This window comes from Phyllobates terribilis, unplaced genomic scaffold (assembly GCF_046119375.1).
Source record: "Phyllobates terribilis strain yellow unplaced genomic scaffold, ASM4611937v1 Scaffold_207__1_contigs__length_3498100, whole genome shotgun sequence".
Classification (NCBI taxonomy): domain Eukaryota; kingdom Metazoa; phylum Chordata; class Amphibia; order Anura; family Dendrobatidae; genus Phyllobates; species Phyllobates terribilis.
In genome coordinates this window covers 3,178,184-3,196,636 of record NW_027362967.1, presented here as the reverse complement: position 1 = coordinate 3,196,636, position 18,453 = coordinate 3,178,184, and the positions used below count along the sequence as shown (strand labels likewise).

General features: G+C 47.5%; 1 protein-coding gene across 1 annotated transcript in view; it reads right to left on the bottom strand.

Moving 5' to 3' along the window:
- Positions 1 to 18,453, bottom strand: part of LOC141213682 (microtubule-associated serine/threonine-protein kinase 4-like) — a 53,925-nt gene that overhangs the window by 29,155 nt on the left and 6,317 nt on the right. Inside the window, exons 2-14 of the mRNA XM_073665283.1 lie at positions 18,138 to 18,207; positions 17,496 to 17,563; positions 17,219 to 17,304; positions 16,182 to 16,390; positions 14,110 to 14,248; positions 13,888 to 14,020; positions 12,425 to 12,590; positions 12,220 to 12,318; positions 11,855 to 11,977; positions 11,601 to 11,710; positions 11,408 to 11,499; positions 10,875 to 11,011; positions 10,294 to 10,386 (exon numbers count right to left, since the gene is read on the bottom strand). Coding sequence (XP_073521384.1) covers positions 10,294 to 10,386; positions 10,875 to 11,011; positions 11,408 to 11,499; positions 11,601 to 11,710; positions 11,855 to 11,977; positions 12,220 to 12,318; positions 12,425 to 12,590; positions 13,888 to 14,020; positions 14,110 to 14,248; positions 16,182 to 16,390; positions 17,219 to 17,304; positions 17,496 to 17,563; positions 18,138 to 18,207 — 1,525 coding nt within the window. The remainder of the gene's footprint in view (positions 1 to 10,293; positions 10,387 to 10,874; positions 11,012 to 11,407; positions 11,500 to 11,600; positions 11,711 to 11,854; positions 11,978 to 12,219; positions 12,319 to 12,424; positions 12,591 to 13,887; positions 14,021 to 14,109; positions 14,249 to 16,181; positions 16,391 to 17,218; positions 17,305 to 17,495; positions 17,564 to 18,137; positions 18,208 to 18,453) is intronic.

Below are 18,453 nucleotides of genomic sequence, written 5' to 3'. Positions count from 1 at the left end.
CGGTCGCCGGCCTCGACCAATCAGCAGAGCGTTGTTTAAATTTGGCGCCAATCTCGCTGATTAGTCGCTGATGGCGGCCGCGACCAATCAGCAGAGCGGTGTTTGAATTTGGTGAAAAAATCGCTGATTAGTCGCGGGCGGCGGCCGCGACCAATCAGCGAACCGTGTTAGTGAGGAATGGAGAGCGTGTTTAAATTTGGCACCAAAATCGCTGATTAGTCGCGACCGCGACCAATCAGCAAAGAGGTGTTTAAATTTGGCGACAATACTGCTGATTGGTCGCGGCATTTGTGTTAAAATCGCTGATTGGTCGCTGGCGCTGCCCGCGACCAATCACCAATTTGGGCGCCAAATTTAAATATCGGACGCGACCAATCACCAATCTTGGCTCCAGATTTAAACACCGCTGTGCTGATTGGTCGCGGCCGATATTTAAAATTGGCGCCCAAATCGGTGATTGGTCGCGGGCAGCGATTTTTAACACAAATGTCCGGATCTTTGTAACACCATGCGCATACTGTGGGGAGATCAGCGGTTAGGGTGTGAAGGGAGGACCGGGGAGCGGCGCTGCGGGTCGGGATACTTCTGCTGCGAGCAGTCGCTCATGTCCCGGGTTCTCACAGCGGAAGTAGCCGCACAGGCAACGGCGCTCCCCGGTCCTCACTAATACGATTCCGCTCCCCGCTCCTCACCAATATGATTCGCTGATTGGTTGCGCTCTCCGCACGCGACCAATCAGTGATCTTGGCGCTAAAGTTAAACACCGCTCTGCTGATTGGTCGCGGCCGCTGCCCGCGACCAATCACCGATTTGGGCGCCAAATTTAAATATCGGCCGCGACCAATCAGTACAGCGGTGTTTAAATGTGGAGCCAAGATCGGTGATTGGTCGCGGCCGATATTTAAATTTGGCGCCCAAATCGGTGATTGGTCGCGGGCACCGCCGGCGACCAATCAGCGATTTTTAACACAAATGTCCGGATCTTTGTAACACCATGCGGATACTGTGGGGACATCAGCGGCTAGGGTGTGAAGGGAGGACCGGGGAGCGGCGCTGCGGGTAGGGATACTTCTGCTGCGAGCGCCCTCTCATGTCCCGGGTTCTCGCAGCGGAAGTATCCGCACAGGCAGCGCCGCTGACATTCATGCGGCTAGGGTGTGAAGGGAGGACTGGGGAGCGGCGCTGACATCCAATTGGTCGCGGCCGCTATTTAAATGTGCCGCACAAATCGGTGATTTGGCGCGGTCTTGGCCCGCGACCAATCACTGATCTTGCGGCTAAAGTTAACCACTACTGTGCTCATTGGTCGCGGACGCTGCCCGCGACCAATCACCCATTTGGGCGCCAAATTTAAATATCGGCCGCGACCAATCACCGATCTTGGCTCCAGATTTAAACACCGCTGTGCTGATTGGTCGCGGCCGATATTTAAATGTTGCGCCTAAATCGGTGATTGGTCGCGGGCAGCGTCGGCGACCAATCATCACAGCGGTGTTTAAATCTGGAGCCAAGATCGGTGATTGGTCGGGTCCGAAGACCGCGACCAATCATCGAATCGTCTTGGTGAGGACCGGGGAGCGGCGCTGCCTGTGCGGTTACTTCCGCTGCGAGAACCCGGGACATGAGCGGGCGCTCGCAGGGGAAGTATCCCGACCTGCAGCGCCGCTCCCCGGTCCTCTCTTCCGCATGGAGGTCAGCGACGCCGGTGGTCCTTCCGCTGCTACCGGCCGGGAGATGAGCGCCTCGCGCCGCTCATCTCCCGGCTGCATCTCCGTCCCGCAGATGGGTCCGGCGGTCGGGTTCCTTCTGCTGTTGCCGGCCGGGAGATGAGCGTCTCGCGGCGCTCATCTCCCGGCTGCATTGCCGCTCAGCTCCGTCCCGCAGATGAGCCGCTAACGGCCGCCATCTTTTTTCAGAAATCCCGCGGTGCTGATTGGCTGCTGCCGGACCAATGAGCGACGCGGGATTTCCTGGACAGACAGACACATAGACACACAGACACACAGACAGACAGACGGGATAAGACGATTATATATATAGACTAGATGGTGGCCCGATTTTAATGCATCAGGTATTCTAGAATAGGTATGCGGCCGACCGGGTGCAATCAGCAGAGCTGTGTTTAAATTTGGGGCCAAAATCGCTGATTGGTCGCGTTCGGCAACCGCGACCAATCAGCAAAGCGGTGTTTAAATTTGGCGGCAATATCGATGAATGGTTGCGGGCGGCGGCCGCGACCAATCAGCGAACCGTGTTAGTGAAGACTGGAGAGCGTGTTTAAATTTGGCACCAAAATCGCTGATTAGTCGCGACCAATCAGCAGAGCGGTGTTTAAATTTGGCGCCAATACTGCTGACTGGTCGCGGCCGCCGACCGCGACCAATCAGCAGAGCGATGCAGAGCGGGGTTTAAATTTGGCGCCAAAATCGCTGATTGGTCGCCGGCCGCGACCAAACAGCAGAGCGTTGTTTAAATTTGGCGCCAAAATCGCTGATTGGTCGAGGCCGGCGACAGCGACCAATCAGCAGAGCGTTGTTTAAATTTGGCGCCAATCTCGCTGATTGGTTGCGGATGGCGGCCGCGACCAATCAGCAGTGCGGTGTTTAAATTTGGCACCAAAATCGCTGATTAGTCGCGACCGCGACCAATCAGCAAAGAGGTGTTTAAATTTGACGACAATAGTGCTGATTGGTCGCGGCCGGTGGTTGCGACCAATCAGCAGAGTGAGGTTTACATTTGGCGCCAATACTGCTGATTGGTCACGGCCGACAACCGCGACCAATCAGCAGAGCGGTGTTAAAATTTTGCGCCAATACTGCTGATTGATCTCGGCCAGCGACCGCGATCAATCAGCAGAGCGTTGCTTAAATTTGGCGCCAATCTCGTTGATTGGTCGCGGCTGGAGTCCGCAACCAATCAGCAGAGCATTGTTTAAACTTGGCGCCAATCTCGCTGATTGGACGCGTCCGGCGTCCGCGTCCAATCAGCACAGCAGTATTTAAATGTGGCGCCCAAATCGGTGATTGGTTGCGGGCAGCGGCCGTGACCAATCAGCAGAGCGGTGTTTAACTTTAGCGCCAAGATCACTGATTGGTCGGGTGTGGAGAGCGCGACCAATCAGCGAATCGTATTGGTGAGGAGCGGGGAGCGGAATCGTATTAGTGAGGACCGGGGAGCGCCGCTGCCTGTGCGGCTACTTCCGCTGCGAGAACCCGGGACATGAGCGGGCGCTCGGAGCAGAAGTATCCCGACCCGCAGCGCCGCTCCCCGGTCCTCCCTTCACACCCTAGCCGCTGATGTCCCCACAGTATCCGCATGGTGTTACAAAGGTCCGGACATTTGTGTTAAAAATCGCTGATTGGTCGCTGGCGCTGCTCGCGACCAATCACCGATTTGGGCGCCAAATTTAAATATCGGCCGCGACCAATCACCGATCTTGGCTCCACATTTAAACACCGCTGTGCTGATTGGTCGCCGACGCTGGGCGCGACCAATCACCGATTTTGGCGCCACATTTAAATTTAAATAGCGGCCGCAACCAATTGGATGTCAGCGCCGCTCCCCGGTCCTCCCTTCACACCCTAGTCGCATGGATGTCAGCGCCGCTGTCTGTGCGGATAGTTCCGCTGCAAGAACCCGGGACATGAGCGGGCGCTCGCAGCAGAAGTGTCCCGACCCGCAGCGCCGCTCCCCGGTCCTCCCTTCACACCCTAGCCGCTGATGTCCCCACAGTATCCGCATGGTGTTACAAAGGTCCGGACATTTGTGTTAAAAATCGCTGATTGGTCGTTGGCGCTGGCCGCGACCAATCACCGATCTTGGCGGCAAATTCAAACACCTCTGTGCTGATTGGTCGACGACGCTGTGCGCGACCAATCACCGATTTTGGCGGCACATTTAAATAGCGTCCGCGACCAATCAGTACAGCGGTGTTTAAATATGGAGCCAAGATCGGTGATTGGTCGCGGCCGATATTTAAATTTGGCGCCCAAATCGGTGATTGGTCGCGGGCAGCGCCAGCGACCAATCAGCGATTTTTAACACAAATGTCCAGACCTTTGTAACACCATGCGGATACTGTGGGGACATCAGCGGCTAGGGTGTGAAGGGAGGACCGGGGAGCGGCGCTGCGGGTCGGGATACTTCTGCTCCGAGCGCCCGCTCATGTCCCGGGTTCTCGGAGCGGAAGTATCCGCACAGGCAGCGGCGTTGACATCCATGCGGCTAGGGCGTGAAGGGAGGACCGGGGAGCGGCGCTGACATCCAATTGGTCGCGGCCGCTATTTAAATGTGCCGCACAAATCGGTGATTGGTCGCCGAATTGGCCCGCGACCAATCACTGATCTTGCGGCCAAAGTTAAACAGTACTGTGCTGATTGGTCGTGGACGCTGCCCGCGACCAATCACCGATTTGGGCGCCAAATTTAAATATCGGCCGCGACCAATCACCGATCTTGGCTCCACATTTAAACACCGCTGTGCTGATTAGTCGCCGACGCTGGGCACGACCAATCACCGATTTTTGCGCCACATTTAAATAGCGTCCGCGACCAATCCGCACAGCGGTGTGGAGCCAAGATCGGTGATTGGTCGCGGCCGATATTTGAATGTGGCGCCCAAATCGGTGATTGGTCGCGGGCAGCATCCGCGACCAATCAGCACCGTAGTGTTTAACTTTTGCGGCAAGATCCGTGATTGGTCGTGGGACAAGACCGCGACCAATCACCGATTTGTGCGGCACTTTTAAATAGCGTCCGCGACCAATTGGATGTCAGCGCCGCTCCCCCGTCCTCCCTTCACACCATAGCCGCATGGATGTCAGCGGCGCTGCCTGTGCGGATAGTTCCGCTCCGATAACCCGGGACATGAGCGGGCGCTGGCAGAAGAAGTATCCCGACCCGCAGCGCCGCTCCCTGGTCCTCCCTTCACACCCTAGCCGCTGATGTCCCCACAGTATCCGCATGGTGTTACAAAGGTCCGGACATTTGTGTTAAAAATCGCTGATTGGTCGCTGGCACTGCCCGCGACCAATCACCGATTTGGGCGCCAAATTTAAATATCGGCCGCGACCAATCACCGATCTTGGCTCCACATTTAAACACCGCTGTGCTGATTGGTCGCGGCCGATATTTAAATTTGGCGCCCAAATAGGTGATTGGTCGCGGGCAGCGCCAGCGACCAATCAGCGATTTTTAACACAAATTTCCGGACCTTTGTAACACCATGCGGATACAGTGGGGACATCAGTGGCTAGGGTGTGAAGGGAGGACCGGGGAGCGGCGCTGCAAATCTGGATACTTCTGCTGCGAGCGCCCGCTCATGTCCCGGGTTCTTGCAGCGGAAGTATCCGCACAGGCAGCGGCGCTGACATCCAATTGGTCGCGGACGCTATTTAAAATAGCCGCACAAATCGGTGATTGGTCGCTGTCTTGGCCCGCGACCAATGACTGATCTTGGCGCCAAAGTTAAACACTATTGGGCTGATTGGTCGCGGACGCTGACCGCGACCAATCACCGATTTGGGCGCCAAATTTAAATATCGGCCGCGACCAATCACCGATTTGGGCGCCAAATTTAAATATCGGCCGCGACCAATCACCGATCTTGGCTCCACATTTAAACACCGCTGTGGTGATTGGTCGCGGCCGATATTTAAATTTGGCGCCCAAATCGGTGATTGGTCGCGGGCAGCGTCGGCGACCAATCAGCACAGCGGTGTTTAAGTTTTGCGCTAAGATCAGTGATTGGTCGGGTCCGAAGACCCCGACCAATCATCGAATCGTCTTGGTGAGGACCAGGGAGCGGCGCTGCCTGTGCGGTTACTTACGCTGCGAGAACCCGGGACATCGCGGGCGCTCGCAGCAGAAGTATCCCGACCCGCAGCGCTGGTCCCCGGTCCTCCCTTCCGCATGGAGGTCAGCGGCGCCGGCGGTCCTTCTGCTGCTACCGGCCGGGAGATGAGCGCCTCGCGCCGCTCATCTCCCGGCTGCATCTCCTTCCCGCAGATGGGTCCGGCGGTCGGGTTCCTTCTGCTGTTGCCGGCCGGGAGATGAGCGCCTCGCGGCACTCATCTCCCGGCTGCATCGCCGCTCAGCTCCGTCCCGCAGATGAGCCGCTAACGGCCGCCATCTTTTTTTAGAAATCCCCCGGCGCTGATTGGCCGCTGCCGGACCAATGAGCGACGCGGGATTTCCTGGACAGACAGACACACCGACAGACACACAGACAGACAGACAGACAGACAGACAGACGGGATAAGACGATTATATATATAGATATACACTGCACAGTACCACTTCTCTTGTCCTGTATAGTGGATGTAATTCTCAGTATCTGTATTATTCTGTATATATACACTGCACAGTACCACTTCTCTTGTCCTGTATACTGGGTGTAATTCTCAGTATCTGTATTATTCTGTATATTATACTGGGTGTCATTCTCAGTATCTGTATTATTCTGTATATATACTCTGCATAGTACTACTTCTCTTGTCCTGTATACTGGGTGTAATTCTCAGTATCTGTATTATTCTGTATATATACACTGCACAGTACCACTTCTCCTGTCCTGTATACTGGGTGTCATTCTCAGTATCTGTATTATTCTGTATATATACACTGCACAGTACCACTTCTCCTGTCCTGTATACTGGGTGTAATTCTCAGTATCTGTATTATTCTGTATATATACTCTGCACAGTACTACTTCTCCTGTCCTGTATACTGGGTGTCATTCTCAGTATCTGTATTATTCTGTATATATACTCTGCACAGTACTACTTCTCTTGTCCTGTATGCTGGGTGTAATTCTCAGTATCTGTATTATTCTGTATATATACACTGCACAGTACCACTTCTCTTGTCCTGTATACTGGGTGTCATTCTCAGTATCTGTATTATTCTGTATATATACTCTGCACAGTACTACTTCTCTTGTCCTATATACTGGGTGTAATTCTCAGTATCTGTATTATTCTGTATATATACACTGCACAGTACCACTTCTCTTGTCCTGTATACTGGGTGTAATTCTCAGTATCTTGTAATGCAGCAGCTTGCTAGCATTACTGTAAATGGTCCAGGATGTGTTTTACCTGACCATGTACCTTCCCCTTTAACTGACTGGTCACATGACTGTGACATCACACAGGTCCTGTATGCACAGTAAAGGTCTGTACACATGACTGGGACAGCACACAGGACCTATACACACAGCTGACTGATCACATGACTGTGACATCAGCAAGGTCCTGTCAGTATGGGTGTATGTGTGCACAGGATATATAAACCCCGGTAATTGGAGACAGGTGTGTTCGGTGTGAGGCGTGAGGCCTGTGCTCCGTGTGTGTGGGACACCGTTTGTGAGAGGCCTAGTGAGGCCGAGTGAAGCCTGGCAGCCTGAAAGGCAAAGACTGGATCCTGTGCGGATGCTAGTGGCCTTGGAAGGCAGCGGCTTTGGAGTGAAGCCTGGTACCTGAAAGGTCGAGCCTGGATCCTGTGTGGATGTCAGTGGCCTTTGAGGGAATGACGGCTGGAGACCCCTACCTGGGAAGCCGCAAAGCCACAGTGGTGGCGGATTATTGAGGAAGAGTCCTGAAAGGCAGAGCCTGGATCCTGTGTGGATGTCAGTGGCCTTTGAGGGAACGACGGCTGGAGACCCCTACCTGGGAAGCCGCAAAGCCACAGTGGTGGCGGATTATTGAGGAAGAGTCCTGAAAGGCAGAGCCTGGATCCTGTGTGGATGTCAGTGGCCTTTGAGGGAACGAGGGCTGGAGACCCCCACCTGGGAAGCCACAAAGCCACAGTGGTGGCGGATTAAAATGGACTGCAGCAACTAAACCCGGCAAAGGTAGTACACTTTGTTACATGGACTGTGTTATGGTCATTGATAATTTATTACCTTGCCGTAGGCTGTAACCTGGAGCAAGTGGGCCTGTGTGCCACTTGTCTCATGAATGTTGTAGATATGTGTGTCGGCGTGCCACGGAGTTGGACCTGGTGAACTGTGGCTTATGATGTAATAAACTGCAACATTGTGAGAAAAACGTAAAGACATTGCACGTGTGCATTGATTGACGCAGCGAAGCGAGTAACCCCCAGTATGATGACTAGCGCTGCCTTACAATCTGTATTATTCTGTATATTATACTGGGTGTCATTCTCAGTATCTGTATTATTCTGTATATATACACTGCACAGTGCCACTTCTCCTGTCCTGTATACTGGGTGTAATTCTCAGTATCTGTATTATTCTGTATATTACACTGGGTGTAATTCTCAGTATCTGTATTATTCTGTATATATACACTGCACAGTACCACTTCTCTTGTCCTGTATACTGGGTGTCATTCTCAGTATCTGTATTATTCTGTGTATATATACGCTGCACAGTACCACTTCTCCTGTCCTGTATACTGGGTGTCATTCTCAGTATCTGTATTATTCTGTATATATACACTGCACAGTACCACTTCTCCTGTCCTGTATACTGGGTGTCATTCTCAGTATCTGTATTATTCTGTATATATACGCTGCACAGTACCACTTCTCTTGTCCTGTATACTGGGTGTAATTCTCAGTATCTGTATTATTCTGTATATTACACTGGGTGTAATTCTCAGTATCTGTATTATTCTGTATATTATACTGGGTGTCATTCTCAGTATCTGTATTATTCTGTATATATACACTGCACAGTACCACTTCTCCTGTCCTGAATAGTGGATGTAATTCTCAGTATCTGTATTATTCTGTATATATACACTGCACAGTGCCACTTCTCTTGTCCTGTATACTGGGTGTCATTCTCACTATCTGTATTATTCTGTATATATACACTGCACAGTGCCACTTCTCTTGTCCTGTATACTGGGTGTCATTCTCAGTATCTGTATTATTCTGTATATATACTCTGCACAGTACCACTTCTCTTGTCCTGTATACTGGGTGTAATTCTCACTATCTGTATTATTCTGTATATATACTCTGCACAGTACCACTTCTCCTGTTCTGCTGAAGAAGAGGTGGCATTGGCTTTGGGGAGGGTCAGTACTGATGGGTTTATTATTTTCTATGTCTACAATCCTATGGTTAAATAAAAATTAATCCTGAACAACTTGTTTAAAGGGGTTATCTGAAGTTTGGAAATTGTCCTCTATCATTGGGATATGGAATAATTTTCTGATTGCTGGGGGTCCAACAGCCGGGACCCCCACTGTTTCCGAGAACCAGGGATCTGAAGAGCTCTGGGTGAATGGAGCGGTAGTCGATCATTCGCATTGCAGCTCCATTCACACGTGGCTTAATAAACATCCCCTATAATGGAGTGGTGAGGGGCATGAACAAGAAAGCAAAATGTGCTGAACTTTTCATTGTGCCTCAATGGGATGAGGGGGGCGGTGATTTGGTATGTGGGCTGGTGGGGTTTGTGTGACAGGCGTGCTTTTTCATTTTTCATCCCATTCCAGCCCTGATCTCTCTCTCTCTCTCTCTCTCTCTCTCTCTCTCTCTCTCTCTCTCTCTCTCTCTCTCTCTCTCTCTCTCTCTCTCTCTCTTCTTTTAAAAGCAGAAGTGTTAATATGTATTTTTTATCGCTTAGCAGAATGCAGAGTGAAGTTTGATAGATATAAGAAAATTTCAATAAATATAGAAGTTGTTTTTTTTTTTTATTAGGGATAGGGTAGAAGGATAAGGGATGAACAAAATCAGGGACAGAATCAGTAGACAAAATCATAGTCAGGAAGAAATCCGGGTCAGATACCAGGTGATCAGTAAAAAAAGCCAAGTCAGGCGAGCAGTATGGATAGAGCGGAGCCTGGTGACAGAGGCATTACCGAAACAAGTCCGGGTAGAGATGTTACAGTTAGAAGGCCACAGGTAGATGGTGAAGGTCCTTCTTTACAGGTCCAGCAGTGATGGTGGATCGGCTGTACTCCGCTAGATGCGGAGCTTTTCCGTCTTTTAGATGACACTTGGGCAACAGCGACAGCATGCAAATGCACGAGCTGCCCTGGATAGTCCACGCCGGCAGGATGATAAGATCCGGCGGAAGATGGAACCTAAGAGAAGAGAAATACATACAATGTAAGTGATGGGACTCCATATTACATGATGCTACTGTGCGGTCAGTGTGGCCGGCCGGACAGCAGAGGAATCTTATTCACACAGATGTCCGGGGTCATTGTCAGCCATCATACATGTGACAATCCCATCACTGACAGATGACATCTGCTCCCCATGACTTATTCTCATCACTAACATCACACAACATGGAGATGATTCTCACACTTACCTCGTCTCTTTTTCCCCTTTTTCCCATTTTCTGAGTTTTGTTGGTCTATACTCAGATTCATTTCAGATTTTCTTTCCTCTTCAGTTGTAAATTCTGATCAGAAAGTAAAAAAAACTCAGTAAAGAAATATTCTTATAGGATCTGCTTTGTGTACTGTATATAGAAGAATTGTTCTAGTCCTGTCCCCTATAGTCCTGATAATCTGGCATTGCATTATTATAGGGCAGAATAAGTCCTATATACCGTTCATGACCTAATCTGAGGGGCATTAGATGTATCACTGATATGGAGCAGTAAGCGCCCTGTGTGCCGCCACGTGGTGCATCACTAATGAGCGATATTCTACTATAGGAGACGATGTCTTCTTATATTGAAGTGAGTTCCTGGATGCTAAAACGTATTTTACAGAATCCATGAAAACAATTCCTGGATAAAATTAAGGAAATAGAAATACAGTATGGGCCCATGGAAAATATAATTGGGATCCATGAAACCTGGACAACATAGGAGACCTAATACAGAAAAACCAAATATTTGAACCTTAAAGTCAACATTCACCTTTTGATGCTGTACATACATACCTGATGATGGGGACGAGGAGGGCAAGCTGTTTATAGCATTGTCGCTATCAGATTCAGAAAGCGATTCTTTCTGCCTGTCAGGAAGAATCAGGGGGTCGGACCAGAAGACCCAGGAGGTAACTTCCAACTCTCCCATTCTATGATTTAAGAAAAACATGTAAATCACAAGTCAATGCAGAATAAAAGGGGTGGTCTCACTAGAAGAACACCGACTAGAGGGCCTAATAGGACATATGACAGTCATAGTGAGGAAGGTTTTATGCTCCAATCTACCTTCTATGGATCAGAGCGAAAAACAACTAGCAATAATGGCTGGCATGTAATACTACATCTCTCCTACAGTATGGGCAGCTCTAATACGCGTGAATGGCTGCAATTATGGGCTATTATCACCAACGGTTTCTGAAGCCAAAAGCACAATGACCGCTAATCATTGAGGCTGAATTTGATATTATGGTATTTATGTCCTATATTATATGTTGTGCATATATATCAGCCTGGAACTCCCATTAATGACCCCATAATCTACTCACATTTCTGAGATATTTGTATTGGTTGCTGGCGTACACTCTGGAGGAGACTTCTGGTCCTCATCATTCATCGTTCTGGTAGTGATGGTACAGAGCTAAACATGGACAAAAACAAGATATGAAATACTTTTTTTTACTTTTAGAGGTCTTTTTTGTTTCACATATTTTGGATTTATTGATCACATACGGTACTTACTTTAGAAAGCCTTTCAGAAGATGATGTAAAATTTTGGAAGTCAAGGTTCTCATTGTTCTCACTTGTACCCTCCTCATCCTCTGAGACTGAATGGTCTATTTCAGAGTGATCTACAAAAGTAATGAAGTATTATTAGAGGTTGTTAGTATAAAACAGGCGTCATTTATCACAATATTAGTGGGTACTGATTATTACATTTTATGGAAGACAAGACAAACAGCCGCTTAGTCTAGATGATGTCTTCTTCTACTTACCGATAAATAAGCTGTTGTCCACATCTGAGGCAAGCTGAGGAATGTACTCTGGCTTCTGACTTAGAAGGTTGTTAAAATCTAAGTCACTCAGGAATGGATGACTCTTGATCTCAAGTGATCCTCCTGGAAAAAGAACAAAACAAAAGTGATGTGGACATTGTCAGAGATTGCTTCACATCTGAGCAGTTTAATTTAATCTGAATTAATGACATAACTGAGTCAACATGAAGGAAGAAGACTGAAAGTCATAGTGTGGAGAACTAGAAATGGACAATCTGATAGAGAAGTGTTGATCCTCAAGGACATGAGTGATAAGTGTGATAGGTGAATATTAATACTAATATGAATAGTATTATATCTCTTACCTGTCCCAAGTCTATCTGCAGGATTTGTTCTGAGCAGCTCAGTAATCAGGTTCTGTGCATTGGGAGTAGGAGCGGAATTACAATCCCAAATTATGTCACCTGTTATACAGAAAATAAAATCTCTTTACTGGACTGTAAGCTAAAGCAAAGTAAACACCTAAACCAATGTAACTGATCAAAGCAATGGTCGGATCATTCCACTTACCAATGACAATCCTGTCATAAAGCTCAGCTACAGAATCTCCATCAAATGGTACAGATCCCGTGAGAAATTTATGTAGGATTATCCCCATTGACCACCAGTCAACAGGTCTTCCATAGCCTTCTTTGAGGATGACCTCTGGGGCGATGTAATATGGGGTGCCACATAACTGGAAAACAACAGAAGATAAAGATGAAAATGATAAAATGGTTATTATAACACGTTGTCGCCATAAAAACACAATGACAAAAGATAAAATATCAATGGAAACGTTCTCTAGAAATGAAGAATGTAGAGAAGACACAATAGTGTGATGAGATTTGTAAAGAAAAAAAAACATATGCCAAAGGCAAGGTGAACAGATGGGGTATATTAGTTAACCAAATACCAAAGCAAAACAAAGAAAACCCCTTAAAATATAATCTTTAATAGCTACATTTAAAAGCACCCATATCAATATATGAAGACAAAATGCATAAAATGTACAATATATGGGTAGTGGGATAAACGTAGGATAATTGACATGCAGGCTTGCCCTAGAGATCCCAAATGGGCTGAGATCCCGCATGCCAGTGGAGGTTGACACCCTAGCTAATCGGTTTGGCGCCCCCCTCCACATCGGCACTCCCTCCGTGACGCTATCCACCCCTAGACAGACATACACATATACAGATAATGATGAAAGGCAGACAGTCATGTCGCTGCTAACATGCTGAATGAAAAAAAGGCAATATTCAATGTATCAATTATATGGAAACAGGGAAGCTGATATAATGTAGTTCCACTAGTACAGATAGGATATCAAATGCACCAATCTATACACAATTCAGTATGATATATAAACCATCATTCAGAAGCCTATTATAGATACATAAAGTACATTAGTGCTGGCAATTACGGGCAACAAGAACAATATTATAAAAGCACGTGTGCTCAATTAACGGTAAACATAGGAACATAAATATGTCCAAAGTAGTAACAAGTCACCTATATAATGACATTGAGCATGAAGATAATAGTCTAGGACAGACGGTACATATAGACAACCTCAAAATCCCCCTGGCTAATCTATTATCAGGACTGATCTACACAGGACACGTCCAAATGTTGGGACAGAGCATTATCCAGTGTGCGAATTACAAAAAAAGTTGCCAAAAAAGCATTTTAGTCAGCAGTAACCAGAGGACTTATCTGTAAATTGTCCCAACACGTTTCTCCCCCTCCTAATTTGGGGTTCATCAGGGGATCATATTAGGAGATAGCCACAATGAGTCTGGACAGACGCGGGAGATAAATACACCCCGATCGGAGAATACTGCTGCCGCCACATTTTATGGATTTTGTCTTTATATATTGATATGGGTGCTTTTAAATGTATCTATTAAAAGTTATATTTAAGGTCTTTCTTTGCTTTGGTCCTTGGAGATTTGTAAAGAACAAGCTAAATTCCTGTAAGTGTTACCCACCTCACGGTCCAGGAACTCCCTGGTGATGTCCTCCGCTAATTCCTTGTAGGTGTTGGTTTTTGGTATCATGACACCAACTTTTGAAATCCCAAAATCGGTAACTTTTATGTGTCCAGCAGATGTAATCAGGAGGCTGTGGAAGAGAAGATGGTTTTAGCCTCACAGACCGTATGATAATAAATGATAACTTCCCCCCTTTATTATACTACGAGGGGCACTTACTTATCCGGCTTCAGGTCTCTGTGCACCACACCGTAGCTATGGAGGTATTCCACAGCAAGAACCGCTTCTCCAAAGTATAAGCGGGCCAAGGGGACAGATAGAGGACCCCTGGTGCTTAGGAGGGTCTCACAGTCACCACCTATAGAAGAAAGGAAATATGACCGGTGAGTGGTTTATACAGCAGATCACCATGATGTATAATGGGAAGTGAGCGGAGACATTGGGATAGGAGAGAATATAAACAGATATAATGTATAGTGCACATAATATTAGTCTGAATCGATGGAGAAATGTCCTCCATGTAACTAATAACATAAAGTGATGTCACATCTCGTCTACAGCTGGAGATACTGACATGCTCAGTGCGGACTTACAGGGAGATCACACAGTGGCGGACAGAGAAATCTCAGGGCCCCATAGCAAAAGTTCTAACTGCACGCCCCTTCAAAAAAAACCCTTACTGAAGTCAATCGATGTTCTCAACAGCAATACACCTTTTATAGCCATTTTAGCATATGATGCTCCCAAAAATGCCCCCACCCACAGACTGAGTTAGATATCCCCACAGTGAAATCTTAATCCAGTTTCACCTTACAGATATAATGTAGCACCTGTCTATAATGTCCCCACTCAGTATGAGGCCAGTCACAGCCCCCTACTCAGTATAATGGCGCCCACAGCCCCCCCTACTTAATATAATGGCCCCCATAGCCCCTCAGACAATATAATGGTCTCCACCACTGCCCACTCAGTATGATGGCCCCCAAAGCCAATCAAACAGAATTAGGATCCCCACACAGAATAAGGACCCCCACTGCACACCATTCAATATGAGGACCCCCAGGGGGTGTAGGGGCATGTACAGTCACCAACTCAATATAGCGGCATTCACAGTCCCCTATAGCCCCTCACACGGCACACCATTCAGTATTATGGTACCCACAACCCTCAATTCTCAGTATTATGGCTTCCACCAATCTCGCAACTCAGTATTATGCCCCCACCAGCCCAACAACTAAGTATAATTGCTCTCACCAGCCCCACCACTCAGTATTATGGCCCTCAGCAGCCCCACCACTCAGTGTTATTGCCCCCAACAGTCCCTCCACTTAGTAGTAAGGCACACAATAGCCCCACTACTCAGTATTATGGCCCCCACCAGCCTCAACACTCAGTATTATGGCCCTCACCAGCCCCACCACTCATTGTTACGGCCCCTACCAGCCCCACCACTTAGTAGTAAGGCACCCACCACTCAGTACTACCACCTCCACCAGCCCCACCTCTCAGTATTATGGCCCCCACCAGTATCAACACTCAGTATTATCGCTCTCACCAACCCCACTACTCAGAATTATGGCCCTTATTAGCCCCACCACTCAGTGTTATGGCCCCCACCAGCCCCACCACTTAGTAGTAAGGCACCCACCAGCCCCACCATTCAGTACTATAGCCCCCACCAGCCCTACCTCTCAGTATTATGGCCCCCACCACTACTTAGTGTTATGGCCCCCACCAGCCTCACCATTTAGAATTATCGCCCTCACCAGCCTCACCACTCAGTATTATGGCCCCAACCAGCCCTACCACTCAGCATATGGTCTCCACCTGCCCCATCACTCAGTGTTATGGCCCCCACCAGCCCCACCTGTGCAGTGTAAGTACTGAGACTCCACACTACAGATGCAATATTGTGGCGACATCGAAGAACCTGCAGTAGACGGAGTCTCGGACCCATCTGCGGAGGCTGAATGGTGGATTTAGGAACCTTTGGCTCCCTGATCCACCATTGTTTTCATCGGTATTCATATTCTGACAATGTGAATACCACTGAAATTGTGATGACAGGTGGTGGAATGGGGCCCAGTGCCGAGCGGTGCCAGGCCCGATCTGACTCACTGGCACCATAGCACTGCTGCACACAGATCAATGAATTTCCAGGCATCTTGGTAATAGAAAACCTACAGTAAACGCACTGTGAGGATGTAACTGTCCTAATTATCCTAATTATAAGAGCAGTGATAAGATGTAAGCAGACATGGGCTGAATATACTACAATATACATGTCCTACCTCCTACATACTCCATGACCACACACAGGTGAGATTTTGTTGGAAAGGAGCAGAGCATGGAGACCACGAAGGGACAATCTGCGAATGTTAGGATGTCCCTCTCCAGAAAGGCCAATGCCACTCTTTTTGGAGTGTTCAGGTTTCGCTTGAACATTTTCTTCAAAGCAAAGATCTGATGTGAGTCTTTATGGTGCGCTAAGTAGACGGCACTGGAGAGAAAGAGAATCAATGGTTAGAATGAATCTTTACTACAAGAACATCTATAGAAGTCATTATATAATGTTTTGTACTAATGTTTAATGCTAGAAGTCTGTCCGTCACTGGAAATCCATGTCTAGAATTTGATAAAAGATCACTTCATAGATCACCTATGGGAGGTGTCCACAATGCCACGTCCGCCGGAGCCCTCACCCAGGTCACATTACAGATGAGAGAATCTACTGAAATTATTCTTGGGCAGATTCACTACATTAGACCAGTAGATACGATTCAGTGCAAATAAAAGTTGGTCCAAATTAAAAGTGCTCCAATTGCCATAACATGACGTTAATTATGCTCCCGCATACCCCAAGACATAACAACATAATAAATGGAGGGGAGCGAAGGAGCTACAAAAAATGAAACCCATTATAGCCACTTGTCCTCTGTGCCAGTCTTTATTGCTGAGACCAGGGAGTAGACTCACATGGTCATGGTGGAGGATGGGGGGTGCAGATGTCATTGATGAAATTTCGTGTCACCCCCTCACTTGACCATGTGTTGCCAATTACTCTTATCAGTTCGCTAATGGATTCCGAAAAGAACAGACCGGTGCGGAGGATCGGGAAGCTCTGATGGGGGTGGCAGTGTAAGAACAGATGAGGGTCTAGGACAGGCAGGTGTAATATATTATTCTATTTTAATCCCTTTCCTTAATAGTTTGTTTTCCTACAGATCATATAATTTCCCTATGATAACACTGAAGGGAAGAGCACAGAGTCTGGAGCATTGTCATTGGGAACCTTGAGAAATGTGGAATATGCCAACAGAAAACTCACCCAAAACTTCCACTGCTGATCAGTTTGGATGTCCCATAGTCGCTCTTATGCGGCTGTCTTGACGGGGTCAATGATTTGATCACGCTCTATAAAAGAATAAGAAATTATATAAAGATATAGAAGCTGCTGGAAAAAAGCTCCAGATGCAAAAACGTCTCCCTTCTGTCATCTCCTCTTAGAATAGAGACATCCCATGGTTATATGGGGACAATACTGGAGGTGTCATTCACACCCCATAATCTGGTGATACACCGACATCTCTCTCCATGATACTTACACCGTCAGATTCTTGGATCTCCGGGATCTCACAGATTCTACTGTCAGCATCCGCCAACACAGTTGTTTCTAAAAGAGTGAAAAAATGATGAAGAAATAAAATGTATTAAACGATATTAATCCTACATATATATTACAACAATATAACTCAGACATGACAAGATGTCTGTAAATGGGAATAATACTTATTATATAGGGATTCTAAATATGAGAACGTACGGAGCATCCATGAATAAACGTAATGGAAATGATGAAGGACTCCCCCAATCATCACATGAATGAGGACCCCCCCACCCTCGCTGTACATGTGAGTGATGGTAAGAGAGCTGAAGCGTAGGAGCCATATGCAGATTATCCTGGAAGTGCACTGGGGGCGTGTCACAGTATGGATTTCTTCTTCCACGCCCCCAGTGCACTTCCATGCTGATTTGTATACGGCTTCTACATTAGATTTCCCTTGACTGAGACATTGGATTTCTGCAAAAAATTATTACAGAGAAATGGCCAGTACAGTCATTCCACAATATGCAAAAATGTGCTGACAGGTTCCCATTACACAGAATATACAGAGTAAATGTAAGATTATTCCCTGTTCTCTATAACATCTGGATATTTCTTGTAGGGGGTCGGGTGATCGGCTTACCTGTAGTCAGATCGCTGTTCAGTCCCGGGATTAGATTTTGCTCGTCTTTGGTGTCGCCTTCTGCTGTTTCCTGGTAGATATAATATATATAATTAACATGTGGAACCTTACACTAAATCATCACATAGATAAATCAGGAAGGACTAAACCTGCATTTACAGATGCAGCCAATTGTAACTGTACAAATCAGACGTGTGCTAGAGAAGATGACGGCTCCTTACCAGGCGTTCCAATGAGCGAGCCGGACGCTCCAGTACACACAGGACTTTTTCGGCCAGGTCTTTAATAAAAGCCAAATCTCCATATTGAGATCTTT